Source organism: Rhamphochromis sp. 'chilingali' (assembly GCF_963969265.1).
Source record: "Rhamphochromis sp. 'chilingali' genome assembly, chromosome: 1".
NCBI lineage: Eukaryota > Metazoa > Chordata > Actinopteri > Cichliformes > Cichlidae > Rhamphochromis > Rhamphochromis sp. 'chilingali'.
This window is the reverse complement of record NC_137929.1, coordinates 25,904,644-25,931,869: the sequence shown is the minus strand read 5'-3', so window position 1 is coordinate 25,931,869 and position 27,226 is coordinate 25,904,644. Positions and strand designations below refer to the sequence as shown.

The window sequence follows — 27,226 nt, the reverse complement described above, 5'->3', positions numbered from 1 at the left end:
CAGAGCACTTCATGCTTCCTTCTGCTGACCACAGTACTTAACTACTACTAATGGTTTACCGCGTCTGTTATTACTGAGCTTGATTGGCGAGCCCACTCCTTAACCCCACAGAGAACCTATGGGGTATTGTCAAGACAACCAAAAATGCAGATGAGCTAAAGGTCACTATCAAAGCAGCAGTAACACCTCATCAGTGCTGATCTGCTCCATGCCACAGCACAATGACGCAGTTATTTATAGGAAAAGAGAAACAAAAAAGTTACGAGTGCATAAATGAACCGACTTTCTTTCTTGGCAATCGCATTACTTCCATGATGCATACGTGTTGACATCACTGTGAGGACGTTAGCATGACTTTAACCTGGGTAATAACTGGGTAATAACACAGCATCAAAGAGAGTCTAGCTCGACTTAAGATTCTTAGGTTTGCAAAGCGTAGCAAACCTAGCCTCGCTTTTTTTTCTTGGCATGTTTCTCCTACGCTGCTTTCATTCCATAATGCTGCACTTGGCTTTAAGAGTTTGATTTCTAAGCTTTTTTAAGTTCATTCACTTTCCTTCCACCCCCATCCTCTGTCCTATCAGCATTTTCGCATCCTCTGGGTATAGCACCTCTATCTACTGCTGGCTTTCTTTTCCTGTTTCAGACCCTCCTTTCTCCTCCTCTCTTTATCCTCTGGGATCTCCAGAGTCCACACTTTCACTCCACTCTTTCTTCCTTTCTTTTCCATCTCTCACACTCTCTCTCTCACCATCTGTGCAGCCGATTGCTCTTTAGCACCTTTGTAAGCATTCTACTTTTCTCTCCCATCCTCCCTTTTTATTTATCTATCTATCTATCCCTCGCTCATCACCTTTGTTTATCTCCCATGGTAACTCCACCGGAGATCCTCCATTGGATACCACACTGACTAGCTTCTCTTTATTTTCCCCACAGCTTGGGATGGGCATCCAGGTGTTTGACAGGGACTGACTCACAGGTGAAAATGTCTTTCCGGCCTTCTAGATCTCTTCTCCCTTCAAGTATCAGGCTATCGATTCATTCGTCCACCCACCACTGTTTGTCACTGTCCATTCCCAAAATATTCCTGGTTTGGTTTTTGGATAGTGAATATTGGAGAATATTGCCTTGTACCTGAGGTCTCTTTTTTAACCCTTCCATTACTGTTTTAGTGCTTTTTAAAGCGCACTAATTTTCCACCTCTCTATTCTTAAACTGTACTACTGTAACTTTGTATTAATCACATTTTTTTCTTTATCTTCACCCGTGCCTCAGTCCAGCCCCTCAGTTCATACTTCGTCTGAAACAGGCTGTTTTAGGTCCTTTCTCCCAGCTTTCTTCTGATTGACTGCCCCTCAGAAGCACAAGATTTTCACGGATGTTTGGAGCTTTTACTTTTTGTGGGCATAGCCACAGCGCCAGAGCATCTAAAACCTGAGCTTCAAGCTCATAGGGATTTGTATACATGCTATCCTCATGCTTAACATGAACATTGACCACTGGAACCAGGATTTCTGCCAGTGTGTTGCAAGTCTAAGAAAGCTACCAGCATCTTTTTTTGGCAAAAGAAAGAACCTTTACATTAGATAATGTATCCTCCAAGCCCACATTTACTGTTAAGTATTTTCACACATAAACAAAAGCTAGAATAAACAAGGGGAACCAGCAGAATAACAGTTTTACTAGTTACGCTGCTATCCAACCACTTGTCTCCACTAATGATGTTTCAAGAGATAAATCGTTCACTGCTGTATGTAAATGATGTTATATATATTTTATGCTGATATCTGTACACATCTGTTGTTATGCTGGAAATGGGAAATAAATAAATTCCCTGGTGTCTTTGTGTTCCTACATCTCTTCATTGTGCAGAGCTGCATATACACAGTGCTGATTTCTGTCTGCGTCACTGCACAATTAACCAGTAAGCAAAAGGGGCGTGCCACATTAATGCTGTTCAATATTTAACTGTACTCGGAGTGCTTTAAGTTAAGTACTATGTACGAAATGATGACCCATGTTTTAAGGGATTTTTATAAGATCAAAGAAAAAGAGTAATCATGTTTCCAAACGAATAAAAATTAGAGGAACATTTGTGCATCCTTTCAGTTATCTATGATCTATGATCTTTATCTTTGGGCTGGAATTGTTTGCACTGGTGCATCATTTTAACCCCTAACCTCCCCTCCTACTGTACCATCTTTATAGCCTCCGGGTAGAGAGGCTCTATGAGGACTCCTCTGCTCGTGGCCACGCTCTCCACCAGCTCGTTGAGCGCCGCACGTTTGATCTCCTTCCCTTTCAGGTCAGCCACGCAGTCCAGGAAATCAAACAGCACGCAGCACTGCTGCAGCTTCTTACAGAACAGGTCGTGCAGCTCTGCCACCGGGGCGTCTGGACAATTGAGAGGTAGGAAGAAAGAGAGAAAGCAAAACGTCAGACACGGAGGTTAAGCGAAAAAATGCTTCCCTGTGTGTAGAGCGTAACGCAGGAAGCTGGGGTTTACGTATTGTTTGGCGCGGATCCTCTCTAAAAGCTATTGGGATAGAGAATATTACTCTACAAACACATCTGTACACACCCACGCATACATACACGACTGTCCACACACACACCTTCCTCCAGAGGGCTGTGTTGTATCTCACTCCTATTACCTGTCAGATTCATTCCTTAGACCAGTTTGTCACGATGAAACTACCTGCTGCTGGTCGTCACGTTGAAATCTCATGCCTCCAAAAACTCCACTTTTCACAGAAAAAGAGAAAGTGCCTGATGCATTTGGATTACTGAAGCCCTAACTCATACAATGAGTTTTAAATTGATTCCACAGGCCTGGGGAGGTGGGGAGGTGGGGTGCAGAGGTGAGAAACTCAATGCAGCCTGTAAAGCTTTATGCAAAAGAAATAAAAACATTAAATCCACACAGAAAATAGAGAGCTGCAGGGTTTGACAGCTGCCCAATGGGAATGCTTGGTTTCTTTTTATGAGTAACCAGATGATTGATGACTCAATAGCTAAAAATAGCAGCAAAAAATCCACATCTGAGTGAGATGTACGAGAGGCTTGCACTGAAAGATAATAAACAAATCCATACGGAGAAAAATTATGTTAAAAAAACTAGTGCAAAATACTAAAACAACTCCTCTGTGCTAACATGCTAACAGCAACAATGTAAAAATGCGAAGGTGTCATAGGATGTTCATGTAATGGTTTTGGACTTTGGGTGTATTCAGTTCCTGTCATTTCTTGTTTCATGATGTAACCCCCGACTGCAATATTTGTAGTTTTTTCTCCGTGTTCTTTGTTGAATGTGCTGACCTCCTGCACATGTATGACTTCATCCTCAATTAAAGACGTAGATATGAAAACTTTTTACTCCAGAGTTTGCATCCACTTTTTTGACTACATTTGATTACAGTCAATTTAGTTTTGTCACAACAATATTTCTTTCAAAGCAATTTATATTGTAAGGTAGAAGCCTTACAGTGAAACTGAGAAAAGCCCAACAATCAGATGACTGTCTGTGAGCAAGCATTTGGCAACAGTGGGAAGGAAAAACTCCCATTCAACAGGAAGAACCTCCACCAGGGAGGGGCAGCAACATTTTTAAAAAATCCAACTAAACCAGCAGCTAAAATTTTAAAGTCTAAGGAGCTTGGAAGAAAAAGCATCTGGACTTCTTTAAGTTCACCTCTCATCTGAGAAGCTTCTTCAGCTCAAAGGTCAAATGGTGGAGAGTCCCAGATCATCCCGGCCCTTCTGGCCGCAGGAAATCACATGATAGGGTGGGGCTAGGTTTCACAATGAGTTCACCCAAAACCTTGGCTGATTGTGACCCACCCCCGTTCTCACACCTTGGTTCTTTTGGGGGGGGGACACTCTCATAGGGCTTAAATCTGGGACTCTCCGCCATTTGACCTTAGAACTGAAGAAGCTTCTCGGATGAGAGGTGAAACGTCTTCAAGCAACTTAAAGAAGTCCAGAGCTCCTCAGACTACGATGACCTGGATGACAGAACCTTCACAGACCTAAAACTTTAAAAATAACTAAGTACAGATACACTGGTCAGCTAACCAGAGACCAGAATCGGATGATTTTCGGCATGCTAAGAGAAAAGTAATTAATGCATCTGTAAACTGGTGTAAAATACCATACTTAAAAACATATGGCATTTAATTGCATTTAACTGAACTGGTGTATACTGGTTACTCCATATCCTTTCAGTCTGCTATGTCCCATTAATCTCCCTCTGTCAGAGGAAAAAATACAGCTTACCAGTGGCTGGGAAACAGTCTAGACTAACTGTGTTCGAAGGTTCGCACACTCACACACACAGCGGGAGTGGATTAATTTTAACCCTTCTTAACCCCCAGGTGGGAAGCACAGGAGGAATATGGGAGTGCTGACTAGAGCTCTTCCAAGCCCCAGACCCCTCACCTATTGTGGGCACACCACAGCCATCTGCTGCCTTTGGCACAGAGCTTCACAAGGATAGACAAGGACTACCCTTCGCTTGAGGTGTGAGAACATGCTCTGTCGAGTCCGTTTTATTTCATCGTTTGTGCCCTTCTGTGTTTTCCATACGGTAATATCTCAGTCACGAGATCAGTGACCCAGGTTATCCGAATTAGCACTTTGGGGTTAGGATCAAGGTCACGTCTTGTTTCTGCTCCATGAGTAATCATTCCATCAAGCTCTTCATTCTGATGTTTCTACAACCTTCTTGCCTTCCATAAACACTAATGGTTGCGGTTGGGGCTGGCATCCATTGAGCTGCACTGAGTGGTCAATTTGTTCTTGAATTGGAGCCATTTCTCTGTGACTGGACAAACGTGTGAAAGCCAAGTTCGCACAATCTTCTGACTATTTGCAATGGGGAAAAAAGCGAGTGTGAAAAGTCCATGGGTGAACTACTTCTTCTGACAACTCGGAGAACAAATGCGAGTCTAAAAGTACAAACATTTTCATGTCGTTGACGTGAAGACGTGTCCCACCGCTCCACTTTTCCTCGCTCCTTCCTAATCTACCACCCCCTGTCCTTCCCATCTTTCCAATCTTCTCTTCTGACTCCTCAAAGGTCCACACCCCTGTTTTTTCTCCGTCCTCTCTCAACCTCTCCTCCCTTTCTGCTCTTCCTCTGTAGGCCGACTGTGAAGGTGAAATCTAATCCGTTTTTAATGGAGAGTAATTGTATGAAGATGTACCGTGCGGGACTGAGAGGAGGAAGGGAAAAAAACGAACATGGCAAGGTGAAAAGAAAAGGAAATGAAAAACTGCGTTTGTGCGCTCGTGCAGACAGGCAACGAGGACGGGAGGTGAGAAAAAGAGAGGAAGGATGAAGGGAATAAAGGGACTCGGTGGGTCGTGTGAGAGCAAGTGTGGGAGAGAGCAAACCAAAGAGCCGAGAAGAGAGGGGAAGTGTAGGGAGATGACAGGCCCAGACGGAGCGGCTGATGTCACCCCGACATGCCGCTTACAGGTTGACAGTGGTTAGATTTAGAAAAATTATTTACAAGGATACAAATTGAATACACAATGAGACGGCAGACGGCTCAAACTGAGGCGATAATGAGCGCGTTTCAGTTTTTTGCAGGTCACTGCAGACTCGCTTATTCAAAGCAGCTTTAATATCATGTCAGTGAAGCCATTAGAATATCAACTAAGGATCTTAATCACACTGAGTCACTTGTGACTGAGCTATTTTCATGTTTTCTGACAATCCAAATTGGCCGTGCTCTGACTGTAACACCGCTGCCATTAAAAGCAAGCGGTTACATTTTATTTTTCGATTTAGTGCGTCTGTATTAGCTCAGGACATCCATCATCGACGTGGCACACACAGACACACACACCAGCGTTACATCAGCAGCACACGAATATAAAAGCACGTAAAATACAAACACCCTTTCCCTTAAAAATATTCCCAGCTACACTCATGTATTAGAGCCGGTAAGCTATCAGTACTCAAAAACTGCTTTTCTAATACTTTTTTTTGCTGCTGGTCTTCGTACGGCTGCAAAGAGAACAATTTTTTTCAGACATGAGAAGAATAATTGATCAGTTTGGTCTTTTGAACTTCTTTAGTTTTCCTTTATATGTAACGTTCTCAGCTTTAAGCTTTTTGCTTTGGTTTAACCTCATTTCCAGCGATAGGCTGGTATTTTGAGGGGAAACGGATCTAAATCCTGCTGAACACTGCCTGCCCATGACCAAAGAGTGAACAAAGTAGGCCACTTTGCAAATAAAGACCCAAACGTTTGTCTCGGGAAAGGTTGGAGGCCAAAACAGAGGCAAAAGGAGAGTGAATATTTGTGTTGCATTTGTCAGGTGCACAAAAACATGTCCCCAGGGTCATAAATGCAAATGTAAACGCTAATGTAATCAGGCCACTGCAAGCAAACCCACATTAACTTTAGAAAGTAAGCTGCTTCCAAATGACAACTTAATATAATACTGTATAACATCTTATTGATTTTTATTATTTAATCCATGAATTAAAGTTTTAGAGTTCAGGCCGCAATATGCTGTCAGGACAGATTCGACGCACCGTAGCATGGTAATTTTAAAAAGATTAAAAGTGTGTTGAAGATGTTGATGCCGAGCATGTATATTGTTAACATCTACCCTAAAGACAGGGACTGTCACCCTGAAAAAAAACCATTTCCACTAAGATAGAAATGTTACATCATAGGACGAAGATGTTCACTCTGTGTAGCTGTGTACGGGTGGTTGTTTCGCTCGGAGGCTAGACGCACATAGCCAAAAACAGCAGCTCGGGTTCAATCCTGTCCTAAGTGTCTCTGCTGTCTTTCTTTCTGTGTCAACATGTTTTTTAACAAAGTTGAAAAGAATAACTGTGTATTCATTTGCAGTAATCATTCCTCTTAAGGAGAAAAGTGGGACCAAAACACACCAGCCAATTGCGATCACTTTCAGAGGGTCAAGGTTTTCCCTTTAATGCGTCCCCCTTATCTTCACTACTATTGATGCACGATAAAAATACTTTCATATGAATTTTTAAAAATTCTGAAGGTGCAAAAGGAGTTGAAGGTATGGAAAAAGCAATTAAGTTAGAAAGTTTTAACAATAGCTGAACTACAGTGATCAAGAGTTTATGTTCGGTTTAGGGAAGAAAATTAAATTAATAAAGAAGCAGTGCGCAGTTTATGGGATAAAAGCTCACATATAATGTGAGAATGAAAATTAGGATCCTTTTACATTTTACTGATACACAGAAGTTCATTTGCACATAAACTGAAAGTCTTAAATAGCTGCCTCAAACATCTGGGCCACTATACCAAAATACAACCATTTATACAAAAGAAAGACACAATTACAAAATACAGAGATCTTTATGTGCCGAGCGGATCGCTTTTTCTCCTCAAATGCATTTTTATCCAAATCAGAGCAGCATCTTTGTGAGGTTTTTCCATTGGGAAATCAAAGAAAAGTTACTGTCGTCCACTCAAACCTGTGTGTGTTATTTATTAAAGCCTAAAGGGTTCGAGTAACTAAACTGTTCTTTCTGCAGGTCAAAATACGGTTTTTATATTTATAATTATTTATAAATTCATATGATACAGTTTCATTTCATGTCTAAAACATTCAGGTTCACACAGTGGAGCTGATGTTATGATTTTTTCTTGTTGCTAAAAAACCACCTAAATAGGCTTGTGTCAAGTGCTGTTGTCATGCATCTTGTCATGTAGAGTTAAAAGCTAAATTCCTGACACAATTCAGCATCATTACAAAGCTCTCACTGTGCGATGTGGGAAGGCAACGTGTCATAAAAATATAGTTTCATTAGTTATTATTAATCTTAGGCTTTCACAGTTTGTTTTTGCCTTTCTCCCCTCACACCCCCAACTGGTTGTGGCAGATGGCTGCCCCACCCTGAGCCCGGTGCTGCCGGAGGTTTCTTCCTGTTAAAAGGGAGTTTATCCTTCCCACTGCCACCAAGCTCGTGCTCAAAGGGGATTGTCTATCCCCTTTGGCTTCTTTATATATATATAAAGGCAACTCTTGTTGTGATTTGGAATTGAAGTTTAATTAAACAGAAAAAAAAAGGAATCTCCTCAAAGGTGCTCGATCCGGAGTCAACACTGCATTTGTTGGGCTCTAATTTTATCATCATTGTGGAATCACATGTTAACAGTTGTAAATATGTGTTGTGCATCAGCAGCAGGATGGTGATTGTGTATCAGATGTTTACCATGAACGAACGCATGACCTGAACAGATCTGGTCATGAAGCCCACAGGCACGGATGATGTTTTAGCGAAGCTGAGCCATTTTCTTTTAAAAAGGGTTTGTTGACCATAAGAGAAATCTCCAGCATCTGCTTTCCAGGAGAGGAGAAACGCTCGGTGGCCGATTAAGAAAAGACGATGGACCACGGAGAAGGAACAGACAGAATGTGACGTAGAGTAAAAATGTGAGAGGAGGGTAGGGCTGATTTGGTAACGGGAGCATTAAAATGTAAGACTGAGTAGCGCCGCAACACCATCAAAACACAAACACTCACATACCCCCAGCTGCATGCGACTAAATATAGTCCTGCTGGAGAGCGACACGGAAAAGAAGGAAGAAGAATCTGGGGAGGAAACAGGAGAGAGGAGAGGGGAGCGGTACAGGGTTAAAAGATGACATCATCCCCTTCCTCCTCATCCTTCTGCTTCAACTCGCTCATCTATCCATCGATAGGTTCCTCCCTTCATTTTTCTCCTCTGGTCCCTCTCTTCACTCATTCATTTCCCTTCCCTCCCCATCTCTCTGATGTTTTTTTTTTTTAAATAAGCAAGTACAGCTCAGCTCTTTAAATAAGAGTCATTCTGTTTGGGGCTGAGTGTGTGACACAGAGAGACGGCAAGAGAGGAGGACAGCTTCTGTTTTAGCTACCATGCAAGCCGCCTCTGCAGCCCTGTCATTAAGCGCACATGCTCAATGCACAGATAAAGTGACGCAGAGAGGAAGATAGGATGGGGAGGGAAGGGAAGAGGGGGGGGGGGGGGGGGGGCAGAAAGAGGTAGAGGGAGATAAAGCAGAGAATGGCACAGTTATAAATAGTAGAAGGAAGCTACAGCAGCTATCAGAGCTGAGACACCATGCAGTGTGTAAAAGTCCGGGCGGTATAAATATCACCTTAAGGGGTTTAGGTGACGTGCTTTAAGTCCATCTCTAAATAATCTAATCCTCCTGAAATACACGATCTGTGCACATCGTGGCAAACTGTCAGGGAAACATGTGCAACATGTATCTTGCTCATATAAACAACATGATTAGGAAGATTAATGAGAAGCGAGGGTTGCGATGTGCGATTAGACGTCCCCCGTTTTATGCGTTTTCAATAAGACTGAAGTGTAAACAACAATTTACCTCCCAGGGAAGCTCAGGACCAGTGATCCTGGTGCTTTAAATTAGAGCAGGAAATACTTGGAAGTTGTCATTTGGTGACGGTACTGAGAATTGGTAATGAGACCAGCTGGGTATTAGCATATAAGATGTAAATAGTGTTGTATGTACAGACTGTTAGAGGCAATCGAGCCTATACTGGCAAACAGAAATGGTTAAAGAATATGTGGTGTTTTGGGGGGTTTTTGCTCTTATTATATTCCTCCAAGTCAGCTCAGATATCAGAACCGCTTTTCATGAAATTTGGTGGCATAAATGTGGTATTCCAGACGTCTGTTCTCCAGTTTCTCCATCAGGTGTCCGAACTACCTCAGCTTCTTACAGTCTCCGCTCTAATTCATCCCAAAGGTTTTTCTATCAGGCCGAGGTCATGACTGTGTACTGGTGCGCAGTCACAAAGTTGGGAGCAGGAAACTGTCCAAAATGTCTTGGTATGCTGAAGCATTAACAGTTCCTTTCACTGGAACAAAGGGGTCGAACCCAACACCATAATCCCTCCTCCTCCAAACTTGGTGCAAAGCAGTTAGACAAGTACTGTTTCTCCTGGCAACCGCCAAACCCAGACTCGATTGTCACACGGAGAAGCGTGATTCACCACTTCAGGGAACACTTCTCTGCTGAGTCCAGTGGTGACGTGCTTTACACCACTGCATCCGACATTTTGGATTGCATTTGCTTGTCCATGGAAACCCATTCCACCAAGCTCCCTATTCACTGTTCTTGAGCTAACCTGAAGGCCACATTAAGTTTGGGGTACCATTGGGTTTCTTAATTTTTGTAATTATCAGAATGATATGAAAGCTTTAAAAAGTTAATCAGATTTGTGCAAATGATCTTATTTAGTTTATGATCTGCTTTTCAGGGAAATTGTACAAATCATGGCATTAAATAAATTAATATATGAAATCGCTATTCAAACTTCCAGACTGCACTTGAGCTAATCAAGACTGTCACAAGTGTAAGTGGTAAGAGTAATTTTGGGGGGGCAGTTTAATTAATGTAGTGCTTATTTTCTGTCATATGTATTCTATATTGTTATTGTTCTGTATTGTAATGAATTCAAGCTATCTTCTTGAGGCAAAAGCTCAGGCTCCAAGGTGCTCTAAACTCTCAGTTTTAGACATTTTTTACTAGTCCTGGGTCCACATGACATCACTGAGAGAGGATATTCCTAATATGGTCATCTGGTCAGGTAAAAGTGGATTATTCTGAACTGTGAATCATGCAAAGCTACTCTAGTTGAGTCTGAGAACAAAAATAGTGAGCTTGACATGAATATTAAAGGTCTAATTTAAGATAAAGTGAGATGTTTTGTATCCAGGAAACCAAACGGACTTTGTAGGGTACAATCAAACATGATTGTACCCTACAAAGACTGACATGATCTTTAGGCAAGCTGATTTTGTCATCATCGTGGTCTGAATTTTTAAAAGTTGTGCAGGATGTTTGAAAGGTCAAAATAAAATTTACTATAAACTTTAGAAAGGATTGGTCTTGTGGCTTTTAAGAAAGTGACTATTATCTCTTTTTTTCCTATTTTTAGGTCAAATCATCGCTAGGACCTTCTGAGTGCCAAAAAACAAGACAAAATCATACTTATGTATCAGTAATTTCTCATCGTGCATGCTAAAGTAAAACAAAAAAACGAGGTTGAAGTGAAGCTTGTTACTGAATAACAATGACGCCGACAGCCACATCTGAAGACCTGCGCTCCAAATCGGCATTATATTTTAATAGCGGCGGATATCAAAACACGCAGCGAGTCTTTATGCCGTACTCAGCCATTCTCTGTGTGACAAAGGCTGTGAAAGAAACCTCTGTCATGGCAAAAGATTAAGTAGCGCGCTAAGCCCATCTTTAAATAATCCAATGTTACTAATAATACACTTTTCCACCACAAAGCATAATGAACAGAGACCGACTGGGCGTTCAGGCCGCGCGTTCACATCTGTTGTCTGTGATTTATTTATTTTTTGTTGCTTTGGTCATTACCTACGATCAGATTAGTCGCCATCAGGAAATGGATTTCTCATAAGGATCAATAAGAAACAAGCTATTTGAGCTGCCAAGCATCGCCACTCGTCTCCTTTCTTAAAGTCCACACTGGCGTTGACAGCAGAGCGACTTTCAAAGATGTTGAAATTCTCCTTCCGAAACAGAATATTTGCTGTGAGAGATGTAAACACAAATTGGAGACGGTTAGTAAACAAATATGGGAGAAGGTTATCCCAGCTGGAGACATCCTCAACATTTGATTAGCAGCTTTCTGCGCTGCTGTTGCTGCTGCTTTTCACAAACAAGGAAATGTGATAAATGAAAAAAATCTCACATTTCTTGTCCTTGATTTAGGCCGAGCATGATTTTTTTTTTTTAAAGCTGCTTGTGATTCATTGCAAACTGGGAGCAAGCTCCTTGCAGCGTATTTATTTTCCTGCTTTTAATATCTCACCCTTCTAAGAGCATTTTCCTCAAAACGACCGTTCACGGCTCGGCCAGGATTTGATGACTCTTTGTTGGCCTTGCTTTGCACGTGTGCATATTTAATAGCGAAACACCCACAAAGGTTGAAACTTGCAGTGATTCAATCAGAGAGCTTATTTACCCGAGCATCGCTGTATTCCTTTAAGGATCCACTGTTTTTTCAGTGACACTGCAGCGCGCGTGCTTATTGCATTGCTGGCCGTTTCATTACATCCTCTCCCCTGCAATATCCTTTTTTTATTTTATTTTATTTTTTATCTCTACCGTCTCTCCTCCTCCACCTGCCAGCTTAATGCTCAGTCATTTCCTCTCTCCTCATCCACTCCATTTCTTTCATCATCCCCCTCACTTTCTCCCCCCCCCCCCCGCTCCCTCTTAATTGATCTTAGACAGTCAGAGAGAGCAAAAACTACTCCATGCCTGCTGTAACCCAATACCAAGGCCCATCCAGCTGGCCCTAACACACACACACAGAGAAAGAGAGAGTCATTCAATCGCCCACATGCAATCTGTGTGAGAAGGTGAATGTTTTACAGTAAACAGCACATTTAAAACAGAGCCTTCTGTACATTCATTATTTTAATGTGGACAAACACACAGCCCAGACAAGATAAAACACAAACATGTGAACACGGGGGCTGCTCATGTGGGGTTATGATACGCTGCACAGACAATATTTCCCTCGTTGACAGATACAGTATGTAACCCTAAAAAAATGAGAGTAGTGAGGAAAATGAAATACACAAGGATAACTTTAAATACTTAAACATGTGCTTTTTTTAGGGGAAATGGAAAATGTGGAGATTCAGAGGTACAGCCGGATAAAGTGCACCTCGGCTTAGCTCTTTGAGCTAGCACAGCATTCACTGTTGTGGCTAATATTAGCTAATATTTGTAAACCTTATAGATACTGTAAATATTATTGAATTATGGACATGTTTGGTTAAGTGTCTCTACTCTATGACTCCTCTGCCATAGTTTTATTCCACAGGTTAGTACATTTTGCCTTGTTAGCATTAGCCATCAATGGACTAGCAGAGCACCACTGATGTATATAAACACTCATCATGACCATGAACGTCACGGTAATTTGGGGCTTTTAAGGATTTTTTTTAACTGATTATACAGCAGACACCTTTGATGACTAAAAAACAAGAAGTGAGTGCAGAAGTCTGAATTTTAAATTAAATGTTCTCTAATCTACAGGAGTTTAATCAAAAGTTTAAAGTTTGAATACAGAATCAAATAGATAACTTTAATTAGATGACTTTGGTAGCCATCTGATCTTCTTGTGGATTGGTGGAGTTCATTTATTTTGTTGGTTCCCTGTCACGGACCAAGCTTTTAAACAAATTTTCAAGATTGCTGAGATCAGAATTTTGGTCGGCCATTCCAGATGCCTGATGGGCAAAGTGAAGATTCAAGAGTCATTAGTCTAAACAATTGTCTACCTCTGTACCAAGATCTGGAAGAAGACCCAAAATGTCACTTAAAATGTGAAGGAGTTGGTTCCTCGGGAGCAACTCAGGAACCATCAAGTTTCCAGTTCATGCCATGAACTGGAAACTGCTAGAACACACCAGCTTCACTGTCCATGGTGAAGCACACTTTATATCACCTGACCAAGAATGAAGCCAGTGCTCCAAAATCCAATGCCAAATGCATTCTGGAGAAAGTTTGATGATAAGATGAGACAAAAAATTTTGAAGGGGTGAAGCTGAAGCTTTTAAACTTTAAGACTTAAGTACTAACCAAGCATGATGGTGGTAGCATGCTCTGGGGCTGTTGGTTACCAGTGGTATTTGTACATCGCACAAAGTGGATAGAATAGTGAAGGAGGATTGTTGGCTCAAACTAGGATACAATCGGGTGTTCCAACAGAACAATGATCACAAACACACATTAATGCTGGTTTTGAAACAGATAAATCAAGCTAACATTAAGCTTCTGGAATGGACGTCCTAAATTCAACTCAAATCTATTCAATATTTGATTTAAAGCCAGTTCAGTGCCAGGAAACCAGAAGATTTAAATGATCTCCACCAGTTCTACCAACAACAATGATCACATATCCAGCCAGAGTGCCACAAAGCATCGAGTTGGTCCAGCTGCAACATTTTAACCATATATCAGTGGGGGTGCATGTATACATTTAATCCTGTATGGATTAGAGAAAATTCAAATTTGTGTGCCGATTCTATTTTTTTTTCCAATTCACTAAAGATGGACGCTGTACGTTGCACCCTGGAAAAAGAAAAGTTCATCATGAAAATATTAAAAACCCAAAACTGCTACGACGATCACGCCCCTGATGAGTGTATGTTAACTTGTGACCACAACTGCAGATGCTGCCTTCAGGCTTGTGAGATGCAGAAGGTACGACCTCTTTCTATTAAAAAAAATACTTTGTGATGCTTTGTGACGTTACAGTAAGAAAAATGAAAAGCAGCCAGCAGACCAGTGAGTGCTACTTCACAGGTGCCAATATTATTATGACATTTGATGGTAATCAGCTATATCAAAACAATAAATCCTTTTTAAGCTACCTAAATGAAGTGAGTGTCTGACACTGAATTAAACTACCTTACGTCAGATAAAGCAGACAAAAAGAGATAAACGATTTCAACAATATGCTGACAGTGAAATTGTCCTTTGACTAAGCTGCATGTGTTATTATGTTAAGTGATTTTAAATCATCTAGCAGACAGCCATACTGAAGGGGAAATACTCCGAGTCATCTGCACCTCGTATTACAGAAGACTTCAACCACACTGGATACTGGTTTACATGACGTCAGTAATCCAGTCAGTTTTTACATGATACAGTTACTCTTTACGGGAGTAGCAGCTGCAACTGTGATTTATATTAGAGAATTATGATAGAATACGTATAAAAAAATAAAAAACTGCATTTTTATTTAACTACAATTCTTCTGTCATAGTTGCAGCATTTGCAGAGCACGCCTTAGGCAACATGGTAGCGTGGCCGAGCGGTCTAAGGCGCTGGATTAAGGCTCCAGTCTCTTCGGGGGCGTGGGTTCGAATCCCACCGCTGCCAGACTTTTTCTTTTACATAACTTCCTTAAGGATCAATAAAATATTCTGATTCAAGGTAGAAATGCATTGTTGTGTTCTCAATCCACAGCTCTCTTAAAACAGAGAGACAGAAAAACAACGCAGTGTAGCCACTATGTTGCTATAAGGTTACCCATTTTCTGCTACGTATTAACGCAAAGGTTTACACAGCTGCTTTTTATCTACACCTACCGGTCACCGCATTAGGTACCCTTGTTCAACTGCTCATTAATATCTCATCGGCCAATCAAATGGCAGAAACTCTGTACATATCATCAAAATGAGCTGCTGAAGTTCAAGTTAAGTGCTGATCTACTATATTTTCCCACACAACCATCTGTAGCTAGATGGCAGAGGTCATTACAAACAAGAGATGCAGAAGAGCATCTGTGAATGCACAACAAACAACATGAAAGCGTGTATCCATCCTGCCTCCTATCGCTGGTTCGGGCTGGTGGTTTAATGGTACAACCGAGGGTTCCGGTTGGTACTGTTATTGACCATTTCCATCCTTACATGGCCACAGTGTACCCATCTTCTGATGGCTGCTTCCAGCAGGATAACACCAAACCAAAAATAATTTCAAACTGGTTTCTTGAACGTGACAAGGAGCTCACTTTGTACTCAGACGCCCTCCACAGTCACCAGATCTCAATCCACAGATTCACGTCACAGACCTGCAGCTACTGTGTGATGCTATCATGTCAACATGGACCAAAGTCTGTGAAGAATGTTTCCTGCACCTTGTTGAATCTATGACACGAAGAATTAAAAGTAGGGTTCAACCCAGTACCACTATTAGTACCTAATAAAGTACATTATAGAGCAGGGCGATATGACCAAAGATATTTATCACGATATACATTGGAAAATTTGCGATAACGATATAACTGACGATATAATTGACACTAAACAAAATACTTTACAACTCCACAACTTTATTAGTGCAAAAAAAATAAATAAATCAACGTATTTTCACTTAAACAAGCAGCTGTTTTTTATGTGCATTAAAGTTATATAAAAAGTTAACAGTGCAAATGCAAATTCCTTGCTGACAGTTTAACCAAAAGGCATTTCCAGTGGAAATTGACCGACATATCCTCAGCATAACCATGTATAATATCCACAAAACTTAAAAAGAGGTTATACACACATAATACGGTAATATTATGTTGAAGCACAGTACGGTAGCCGCAACGCTCCGACAATCCATCAAGTGGTGCGGGTTCGTAGCTTAGCAAAGTCGTACTAAAACATTTAACAGATTTTTGAGCGCCGTGTACGACATAAAATTGTTTCGAGGTCAGTAAACACAACCAGAATTCATACATAAGGCACACGGGATTATAAGGGGCACTGTCGATTTTCAGAAAAATCAAAGGATTGATTTTAAGTGTGCCATATTTTCCAAAAAACACTTTAATAACGACGGCCCGCTAGCATGCTCTACCAAAAATAGTGCTTTGCTGTGTATCTGACGGACGAAAGCTAAACCAGTTCCACACCACTGAAGTTGCAGCAATTCTGGTTCATCCGTTTCATTCAACGATCCGCTTTCGCCTTTCTTGTTCTCTGTCGCCGGCACGCTTTTTCCGCCATGTGCGTATGAAAACTAAGGCACTGCACATGCACGCTTTACCCATATTCTATCCCGATATTTAATTTTCCTATCGTTGCCCGACATTATACCGGTATTACCGTGAGCGGTATGATATGGCCCAGCCCTAGTACATTATGTCGTCTTGACCACACATTAAATACAACAGCCAAAGTGGCCGGTGAGCGTACATCACCAGCCCAGTTTGCACTGAACCAGTGGAAAGAGTAAGACTTTTATTAGAATTCATCTTCTAACTCAAAGAAATGTCCTTATCCCATTAGCAGAGTGTGACGCTGCCAGATATTAACCTTTATTTATTTTTTAACTTCAAACACAGTAAGTCTCATACTGAACAAAACTGCAGTCTTTTTCTATCTACATAAGATACCATTTTCTTATTCTGTTAGATTTTAGCATCTTCTCTAAGATTTCAATATGAATGTCTGACGGCGTGTTTTTTCCTTCTAATCCCTTCATTGTTAGCCGTGAAAATGGCCCATTTTCGAGAACATTACGAAACACAAGCAGCAGTGTATTTTTGTACTTTCTAAATCAGCAGTGGGAGCGTTTGAAATGCATTTCCTATCAGAAGCAGAGGCACTAAAAAAGCATACTTCGACCTGGTAAAGAGCATTCAGTGGGCTGATAACATAATCAGGCAAATGAAACGCTGCTAAGAAGCACACTTGCAAAAAGACTGACTACCTACTGTGCGGATGAGTATTTCTTATCTTAAAGGGGAACACGAGCTTCTAAACTATTACTTCACATAACCACTTATTCAAAACATGAAATGACATTCAGGTCTTCCTATTATCCCACAATGCATCAACTCACCATCTGTTACTCTGTGAAACAGAGTCCGATTGTCTGTAGCGCTTGTCTCATGTCTGCAGGGTGTTTCGTAGCTTTTAGAGCTGCTTAAATGCTACATCAACTGGCAGAATGGGTTTTGTTCAGGTACGGGAGATTTAACGCTCCCTAAGCTCACACAGCATCCTTTAGGGTCTTCAGTTATTTGAAGACACTCAGCAGCCCTTTGAAAAGCCACTGCTTCTGGCAGCCAGTGATGAAAATGTCAAGGACGGAGAACATCATGCATGGCTATTTGCTTATGAGAATATTTCTTTGGCATGGTTCAAATATCAGTGAGAAATGCCAACGCTAGTTTGCACACGGGCGGCTGTTTGCATGGAAATATGTGCATGCTGCAGTTTTGCTGCTTTCACATAAGTGTGGGAGGTAATAATAAACAACTAGGTATCAATTTTTGATGAGCAGAAATCCAACACCATGGATGACTGCAAGAAACAGCTGTGGTGAAACAAATGCTTCATTATTATTATTATTATTTTGCCCTTCATTTGCTGCTGTTTTACCAATAGGATGGTGAGCCTGACCAAATTGTCCTCTAACTGGGACGGCAAAACTAGAGCCTCTGGTGGCATTCGTTTTACAGGAATAGTTCGAGTATGATCATCTTGTGATTTCCAAATACAGATACATGTTTGCTTATGCCCTAATTTTAAAAGTAGAAAATGAGACATAGGGCAGGGCTTGAAGAAGAGCTTCGACCTTCCCTTTACTTTGGCTCTCCTGTTGATCCATGTTTGGATTACATCATTCACCACAGTCAAATATGCAATGTAAGCTGTAAAAGTGGGGGAGAATGAGCTGCTGGGCCGGGCTGAGCAGAAAGTCTGCTTTGTGTGTTTTCTCTTTGAGCCCCATGATCTCCCCGCAGATGCACACACAGTCACGCACACTCAGACCTTGGGAACATTTTTCGGGCAGCTCAGAACATGATTGTTGATCTGCTGCATAGTAAAACCACAATTTCGACTTTAACTTATTTATATGGCATCAAATGACAACAACAGTCGCCTTACTGTAAGATAAAGACCCTACAATAATAGAGAGAAAAGCCTAATAATCAAGCAAGCACTTTGGTGACAGTGGGAAGGAAAAACTCCCTTTTAGCAGGAAGAAAGCTCCAGCAGAACCAGGGTCAGGGAGGGGCACCCTCTGATTGGTGGTAAAACCTGAAAAAGACCTAATCCTAAACTCTAGCTCCTATCATGCTTATTTGCTATCTGGACATCACTTCTCTGTACAGTAATAACATTTGTCCTGCAGTGCAGGTGCTTTTATTTTCATTCACCATGTGGGCTTTTCTATTAGCACACATATTATTTCATTTTAACCAATCACTGTTGATATTTCTACCAGCAGCAATGGCACCTCTGCTTTGATGTTATTGCTCATGGTGTGTTTTGTTCTTCATGTCGATTCAGTCTGTTTGAGAAAGAGGTTGTGCGGATTGTACATGACCTACATGAATTACTGTAAATCAGACAAGAACGTAAGCACAGTGGAAGCACAGGCCTCTAGTATACTGTACTATATTAAGTGCAACAGGAAGAAAAGTGCAAAACTTAGCTGCAGAGGGAACAGAGACTGAGTGGATGTCAAGGTCAGTGGATGTCAGGCCTGCTCACAGCAGTTGCAGGTTCCTGTTTTAATCTATGGCAACAGCTGGCTCAGTAATCTCAAAAATCATCCTGAATCACATACGTGCAAATTCTCTTTGGTGTGGGAAAAGGCCACAAATCTTAATCACAAGTTTGCATGTCTGCTGACTAGATGTCGAACAGGAATGTGACCTTAGTCTCGTTGGCCTGCCAGCAGCGACACAAGACCCGTGACCGAGGAGCTGTGCTGGTGTCAGTGGCCCCAGGGAAGAGCATCGCAACTGTGAAGGAGCATTGAGCTAACGGCCTGTTCTCTATCTAGGCAGGCAACTGCAGTGCACCTGAGCAAATGGAGGACTAAAACCGGGACAAACTCAATGGGCACCCCAAGCTAATAATTCTGCAATCAAATTCTTCTATAATATGTAAAGAAAAAAATGCCAAAACTCTGGATCTGACTGGTGAATCCCTTTAGGGATATGTGCAATTAATTAGACGATTAAATATTTTTGCCCTCTGTTGGCACCAGAAATACTAATAGGTTAAGCTAATTATCCATATTCATTTATGTGCAACAGCAATTAACTGTTGTTCTTAGATGCCCTTAGCCAGCAGTATAGTCCCATCAGACAGCAGCACCACTCTCACTATGTGACAGGAAGTTGTATACAAGAAAGGTGGAAAGTGAGACGAATAAAAGCCTGGCAAAACACAGCTGGCATCTACCATACAGTCATTGTAAATGAACCTGAATCCATAAATCATGGAGTCTATGGTGCTAGCAGTGGTGTTGCTAATAGAGGTGGCAATCACATGACACATAAAATCAAATGTATCTAATAAAGTATTGATATTCGGCGTCTATGCATTAATACAATATCGCCACACAAAATATTGCCATACCACGCTATATATCAACCCCACCCCTACATGCAACACTAACCTGACTGTATGTGTGTGCAATGTTCTGCCATTGAGTTAAGTGGTTTAAACCGCTATTCTTTCTAATGGCTAGCAAAGGCCAACTCCCTCTGGCGGACAGATCTGTTAAGAAGTCTGTTGGAAAACGAGCCTCAACATCTTTGCTCTTTGACCTTAGTGAACACTCTCCTGATGAGTTTAGTTTCAAATCCTATCCTATAGTACTGCATGATGTCTGTTTTCTTAATTCTTGATCCCTGCTAGAGTAAAAAAGGATAATAAAAACAGTATGGCATGTCTACCAAGCAACTGACAAGTCAACGAGCCAATGAGTGCACAGTATCTCTCAGTTCCTCAGTCGGATCCACCCTCGCTCATCATGTCCAGTTTCAAAACACTGAGATGGAACCGGAAAAATACTTTTCCTGAAGCTTCATATTGGATTTTACTGACCCAGAGGGTGACGTTACGGTGACTATCCATTGTTATAGTCTATGTCACAGGTGTCGAACTCCAGGCCTCGAGGGCCGGTGTCCTGCAGGTTTTAGATGTGTCCTTGATCCATCACAGCTGATTTAAATGGCTAAATTACCTCCTCAACATGTCTTGAAGTTCTCCAGAAGCCTGATAATGAACTAATCATTTGATATTGGTGTGTTGAAACAGGGTGATATCTAAAACCTGCAGGACACCAGCCCTCGAGGCCTGGAGTTCGACACCCCTGGTCTATGTGCTCTGCACAGCAGAAAGTCACAAACATGTTATCAGCATTTAAAAAAGCTTCAGTTATTAAAGAGGTTGATATAAGAGCTTCAAAGAGCTCAAATATCTACATGGACAATGTTTAACCTTTAATGGTGATTAATTTGATCAGTTCTTACTTTCTTACCAGTCAATTAATCTATATTTTTCACTCATTTTAGTGACTTGGTTTCCTGCAAAATGACTTCTTTAGGATTTGGATTGCTCATCGACTAATGGATGGATGGGTGGTTAGGTAGGTAGAGAGCTACCATGTGCTGCTCACTTTCAGACTGATTCGGGTATTTTACAAAAGGAAACAGGGAAGAGAGGACCGCGGACAGTTAGATCCACTTGGCTACGTTCCCAAACCATTAACTCCCAGCGTCTTTACTGGACACCATCCTCAAGTGTTTTATAATTTTTTAATGCAATGATGAAAGTGTGGAGAGAGCGGAAAGGAAGGCAGTGCTTTCACCGTGTCTAAAACATCGCTGATGCCGGTCTGTTGGCTCTGTATGTGCTGATATGCTGGTTCTCTGACTTTATAATCACCTGCTTTTGCTGAAATTGAACCGGATCTCATTTGTGAACGCTAATTATTGACATCTATTTAAAACTTTGCTGTTAAAGCACAGTTTTAACAGGAGAATTTAGATTTTAATGAAGCAGAACCACTCAAAACAAGAGCACGTGCTAATTGCAATAAAGGGGATGTCTAATATCATGATTTCATGAAAGTGGAACAGAAATGTGAGGTTGTGTCAGCTGTTCTTAAAAAAAGTATTCCTGGATCTTTTTTTAAAAAGAGTCTTTTGCTAGTAAAGGATTTAACAAATCATAAATTTCACGTTTTAAAAAGGCGTTTCTATTTAGACCAAATGTCCTCTGCACATCGAAGCAGCCGCTTTGAAGAACCAGTCCTAAAGCACAGCGCCCAGAGAGCAGTGAAATGCCTGTGTTTGTGTGTGAGTGTACGTGCGCACATGCATGCTGCAGGCCAACTATGAATACACTGTAAAAAAGGATTATAGGGACCCAGTATCCTTCACCCTTCATCTGTGGATTAATTGACTTTCTTGGCTGTGCCTGCTACTCTTTTATTAGCCAGTTCAGTGTTCCAGATCAGCTCCCTGTTTACACAAGTCTCATGTGTTTATCTCACATTATTCATCTTTAATGCAAAAAAACCTTCATAGTAGTCTTTAATTTGTCTGATTTATCCCTAACTATCTGAAGAATAATATTAATAACACTCCTTCATCTTGTAATTCAAGAAACACTTCGACGTCAAATCACCAGCCCTGAATCTCAATCACAAGTCAATACCTTGTTCAACAAAACACTAGCAAGGTAGTTGCTCCCTTACACTAAAGTTTAACCAGTCTGCTTTATACATGTATTTATGTCATATCTGTGAAATTCGCCGTAACAGTTAATATGACTGATTACAGCATCAGTATGTGGTGCTAATTATGGTCCATTGCCAGCATTTTTTAAAATCCAGCAACCTTAGATTAGCTGATACCTGTCTACACATCTAATAATGTAACTCATAAATTGTATGTTATATAAACTGCTTTAGCAGGTCTAGAACTGCTTAAAAATTGCAAGCTGCTTTGCAACCCACCTCCAAGTAGGGCTGGACAGCTGAGCTTTAATCTCAATCACAATTTTGGTTCATTAAAATAAATAAAAATGACTGAGCAATACTAAAACTGCATGCTCTGCCAACAAAACGCAAAGCAAAGGCAAATCAAGCGCTCCCTAAATCGGCGCCTGATACTGTGCCTGCATGTGCCAATCACAGCTGTTCCCTGGACCGCACAGTGTGGAGTTCCCTGAGCACGCTTGACCTCCATGATATGCAACAGATAACACAGCACTGACACAAAATTCAAATTTGTGGCACAGCAGAAGGTGAAGAGCTTGTCCCTTGAAGCAGATCGTCATCTGTTGTTTGGAAATAATTCAGATTTAGGGCAAGAGACGTTAACCAAGAAGAAATCATAAGGGCGCCACGTGGCTGCACTGCAAAGAAACACAAGTTAGTCAGCCGTCTAAAAACACGCCACAATCTGCAGCACGACCAGTGCACGAGGCCAAAGAGAAACGGCGCAGCATCCGACACAAACTCGCACGTCCAGGAAAAGGAGGCTGCACAGCATGTCGGCGTGTCAACACCACCCACAAAGATGAAGTCTGAACTGAAGTCAGTAAAACAATCGCATCCCAGTTTGCAAGATATGGCACAATACGTGATCGATAATCAGTAAATAACGACGACTTCAGCAAAATGGTCAAGACACTGGACAAAAAAGATGTTTTCGCCTTTTTCTGCAAACCTGCGCTGATGGCAAAGATCACAGGAGAAGTGGAAAGGCATACACAAGTTTCAAGTTTATTTTATTTACATTCATCCTGCAGGCACCACGAATGTATTTTGCTTCTAGGAGACGCACAAACACACATTCGTCTGCAAAGATAAACTCACAGGGCTGCAGCACAGTGTTAAAGTGAAGCAGCTCTGTTGATTTAATTTTGCATTAAGCTTTGGTACGATTTATATTTCATACTTTTCTTCAATGAGATGCTCTGAATTTAGATAAATAAAGAGGAGCAAATTTATTCTGCTGCAAAGGAATGGTGCAGCAAATGTGCAAACAGTTTACATGACAGTGAAGTAAAAGCATTTTTGCACTATATTTAGTGATTGATATTGATCAAAATAACTGTGATAATCATTTCCCTCCATCCCACGTGACTCAATAAAAGTCCAAATACAACTCAACTTCTAGACATTTGCTGTCCACCTCGCTACACTTGCTGTTCTTAGAGATCTGCATTGATTCTGGACTGAACTTTGTCTTCGTCTAACCCACAAAAAAAGATATTTTTAAGACAGATATATTTCACAGGCTACTCAGATCGCAAAGCTATGAATGGATTCCATGCTAAAAGGGACCATTAATATGGTCAGTGAGGAAATGAACCTCTCAGAGATCAGCTAACAGCTTGAGGAACTTTACACGATAATACTACAGATCGTGGATCGGAAGAGACCAGAGGACTGGCCTGTTTAAGGCTTCTGACCTGAAAAAGACACGCTGTTAGATCATTCCTGCTGTCCAGTCATTCATAATCTCTGAACTCAGTTGAAAATGTTGTTTTTCATTCAAATTTCCCAAAACCTCCCTTTTGTATGTTTGCTATTTTACATTTAGTGACTCACTTTTCACTGCAATGCCTTTTGAATACCACTAACGAGAGAGTTGGCTTTAAGCTACTGAGAGCTTTTAGTGAAAATATACGGTTCCATGTGCAAATAAGTTGTTTTGAAGCAAAATCAAGCACATGTTTTAAAAAAGTCCTTGGTTCTCTATATTTCTGCTCTAAGCCATCCATCCATTCCACTGATCCAAATCAGGGTTGTGGGGGTGCTTGAGCCTACCCCAGATGCCACAGGGCGAGAGGTGAAGGACACCCTGGACAAACAGACTGTTACAAAACTAACACAGAAACAGCCACAGAGGCGGGAAGGTTAGCGCTGTTGCCCCACAGCAAGAAGGGCCTAGGTTTGAATCCAACCTGGGGGCTTTCTGTGTGAGCCAGAATAGTTGACTGTTGCTCAGCTTAAACACTGCTAAAAATGTGTATTTCTATGATATATTCTAGTTTGCTGTTAAATGTCAGGTCTTCCAGTTTCATTTCTGTCATGTCACAAGAATGAGATGAAGCTTTGCTCAGAGCTTCGAGTGCAAGAAGCAGGAGGAGGAGTTCAAATTAACAAAGAGAATGTGACTCCCTGGAGGGAAAAACACCCACAAGTCTGTCTACACTTGGCCTACATACTTCCCGTTAGAGACTTCCCCACACCAGATGCTTCTCCTGCTGCAGAATCTTACTATCAGTTCCTCAAGGGGGTCCAGAAACAGTGCAGCAGCAGTAGTCCAGTAACTGGGACTTCTACAGGACATGTGCAGAGACCCACCTCAACCAAAGGCGCTGTACTGATGCGGTAAAAACCTCTTATCACCTTGCTGCACACACCCCTCGCTCACGTGCTTCAGAAGAAGTTAAAACGCAGGCGCACACAGCTCACGCCTCCTCTGAAAGCACAGAGGTCTTCTTTTCAGAGGGTTAATGGGAAGAGATTGCAGGCTAAGTGAAAGGGGGAGTAACCTTATAAAGAAGGGTCAGAAGGACACACGAGCACATGCAACCTGCTTTTGTACTGTACACGCAAACGAGAGAGACAGGAGTAAAGCCACGAAGCCAGAGAAGAGCAAGAACGTATATAAAAAGGACGGAACATGAAGCGATGGGGTTTGTTGACTGAGTGAAGCAAAGTACAAATTTATTGATCTGGCCAGCTCTAACGTGTACTCGCTGCCTAAACACAAAGCCTAGCAAGAAAATATCTGCTGTTAAAGAACCTGTGCATGAAATCAATGCTGCAGCACGTTTATAGAAAAGCCATAATGTCAGTGAACTCTTTTTACGCCCGTTACTGTTCAAGAACAAAACCAAGCATCCACAAACCAAAGACATTCAAACAGCTAAAGCTCAGAGCTGACAGCTGGATTCAGAAAATTCTATCATCCATGAATCCATGCATTTACTTCACTTTACTATCTTTGTTTTACTTTACAGTCCACTGCATATTCATTTAGCTATTCCAATCACAGGTTTTCCACAGTATGATGTTGGGATGCACCAATTCCAGGCTGGGCTAAGAAACAAATCTTCATTATAAAAGATAAACAGAAACAATCTTTAGCCACCGCAAACATTAATGCACACGTAAAGCAGGCCATGCCTAGTGGCTTGACCAGGAGGCTTCACCCAGGCAGGTAGAATATACAGAATATGCAGGGTGGTGCATTTGCATCCCCGGGGCTTGAATCTAAAAGGCCACAACACGCCTGCACAGATCAAATTGGCCTCTGTGTAGTAACTGCAGCTCTGGGATTACAGCTATGGCAACGACAGACCTGCAAATAGCGCAGCTCTGCCTGCCTTCATGGTGGATGCTGCACCAGCCTGAATGTCAACATCTTTGGCGTTTCACAGATTTTACAACCCGAGGTCTATTCACCGAGGCAGTCTTACTGACAGTGACCGTCAAGGGGAGAGGCCTCATGATGGAGAGACTCTTCTCTCATCCCCCCCGCCCCACCCCACTATCAGCCAATCAAGAAGACAAGCACATGTTGGATGGGTTTGCTTAGTGTGGGTGAAAGTGGTCAATGCAAATGAAGTGACTCCATGCAAGCAATTCATCTTCAAGAAAACAAAAGACAAATTATAAAAAAGCTCAAAAGGAAGCATACGGTCTGATGAGAGCTCGTCTCAAACAAAAAAACAGACACTTCACTGTCACCTGACTGAGAAACAGTCACATCTCAAAACCACCTAAAGGACAGAAATGCAACGATGATTCAATGCACGGACTACTTCTGCTCCTCCACTGCAAAAATTCACTGCTGCTTTAAAAGGACCTTAAACTGATTCTGTTATTATTTGGCTGTGAAATACTGCGATGGTCATTTTTTCACTTGTTTCCGACATTTGACAGGAGGGGGGAAATATGCATGACACATGTTAATCTATTAACTGCTAATGAAAAGGACTGTTTGTCCCAGCACAGAGGAGAAGAAGAATAACAACAACAGCAAAAACAACAACAACAGGCCTTTTACTAGGGGTGCAACGATATTCGTATCGATATTGAACCGTTCGATACAGTGCTTTCGGTTCGGTACGCATATGTATCGAACAATAATACATTTTTAATTTATTTTATCAACTTTCCTTCTGACGATGCTGTCTGTGTTGAGCGCTCAGTGAATCTGCGTTCGACTACTCCGCCTAGGCTCGACAGTGCAGCCTAGGCGGAGTAGTCGAACGCAGATTCACTGAGCGCTCAACACAGACAGCATCGTCAGAAGGAAGAGCGCAGGGCAAGCTAGCGAGACAGAAGTTAAGCTCTCCTTGTAACATGGACCTCCCCCACCCTCATTCAGATCTGGCGTTTGGAATTATTTTGGTTTTCATGTGACGTATGACCCTGAAGGTAAGCGAGTCATGGACTAAAGTAAAACAGTATGTTGGATGTGCCATGCAATGCTCAATTACATGGGTGGGAACTAGTGTGTTAGCGCAGTTAGCTCGTTAACGTGTTGGCCGTCTAGCCCCATGCACGGGGCGATCGGCGGTAGCTCGTTAACGGAGATTTGCCGTGTTGTGGCGTTAAGGTCATTTCAACGAGATTAACCTGAAAGCACTAGTGGGAACACAACGAATATGACTTCACATTTACTCCGACATCATCCTAGTGCAAAGACAAGTGGAAGCAGAAAAAAAACAAGCAAATTTTTGGAAAGAGACATTTCTCTGTAATAAACTCTCTTTTCCAAAGATGAGTGATTCCTCAATCAGATACAAGGCTTGCAATATCGCTAGCCCGACGTCCTGGAGCTAGCGATCTTTTCAGTCGGGCTACCAAAATCTATCTCTGCCCTGCCC

At 41.6% G+C, this 27,226-nt stretch overlaps 1 protein-coding gene across 2 annotated transcripts in view; it reads right to left on the bottom strand.

Annotated features, from left to right (window-relative positions):
* ppp2r5b (protein phosphatase 2, regulatory subunit B', beta) overlaps nt 1–27,226 on the bottom strand; it is a 49,843-nt gene that overhangs the window by 20,061 nt on the left and 2,556 nt on the right. For both annotated transcript variants that reach the window (XM_080903550.1, XM_080903551.1), the window contains exon 2: nt 2,198–2,394. In XM_080903550.1, the coding sequence (XP_080759676.1) occupies nt 2,198–2,394 (197 nt within the window). The remainder of the gene's footprint in view (nt 1–2,197; nt 2,395–27,226) is intronic.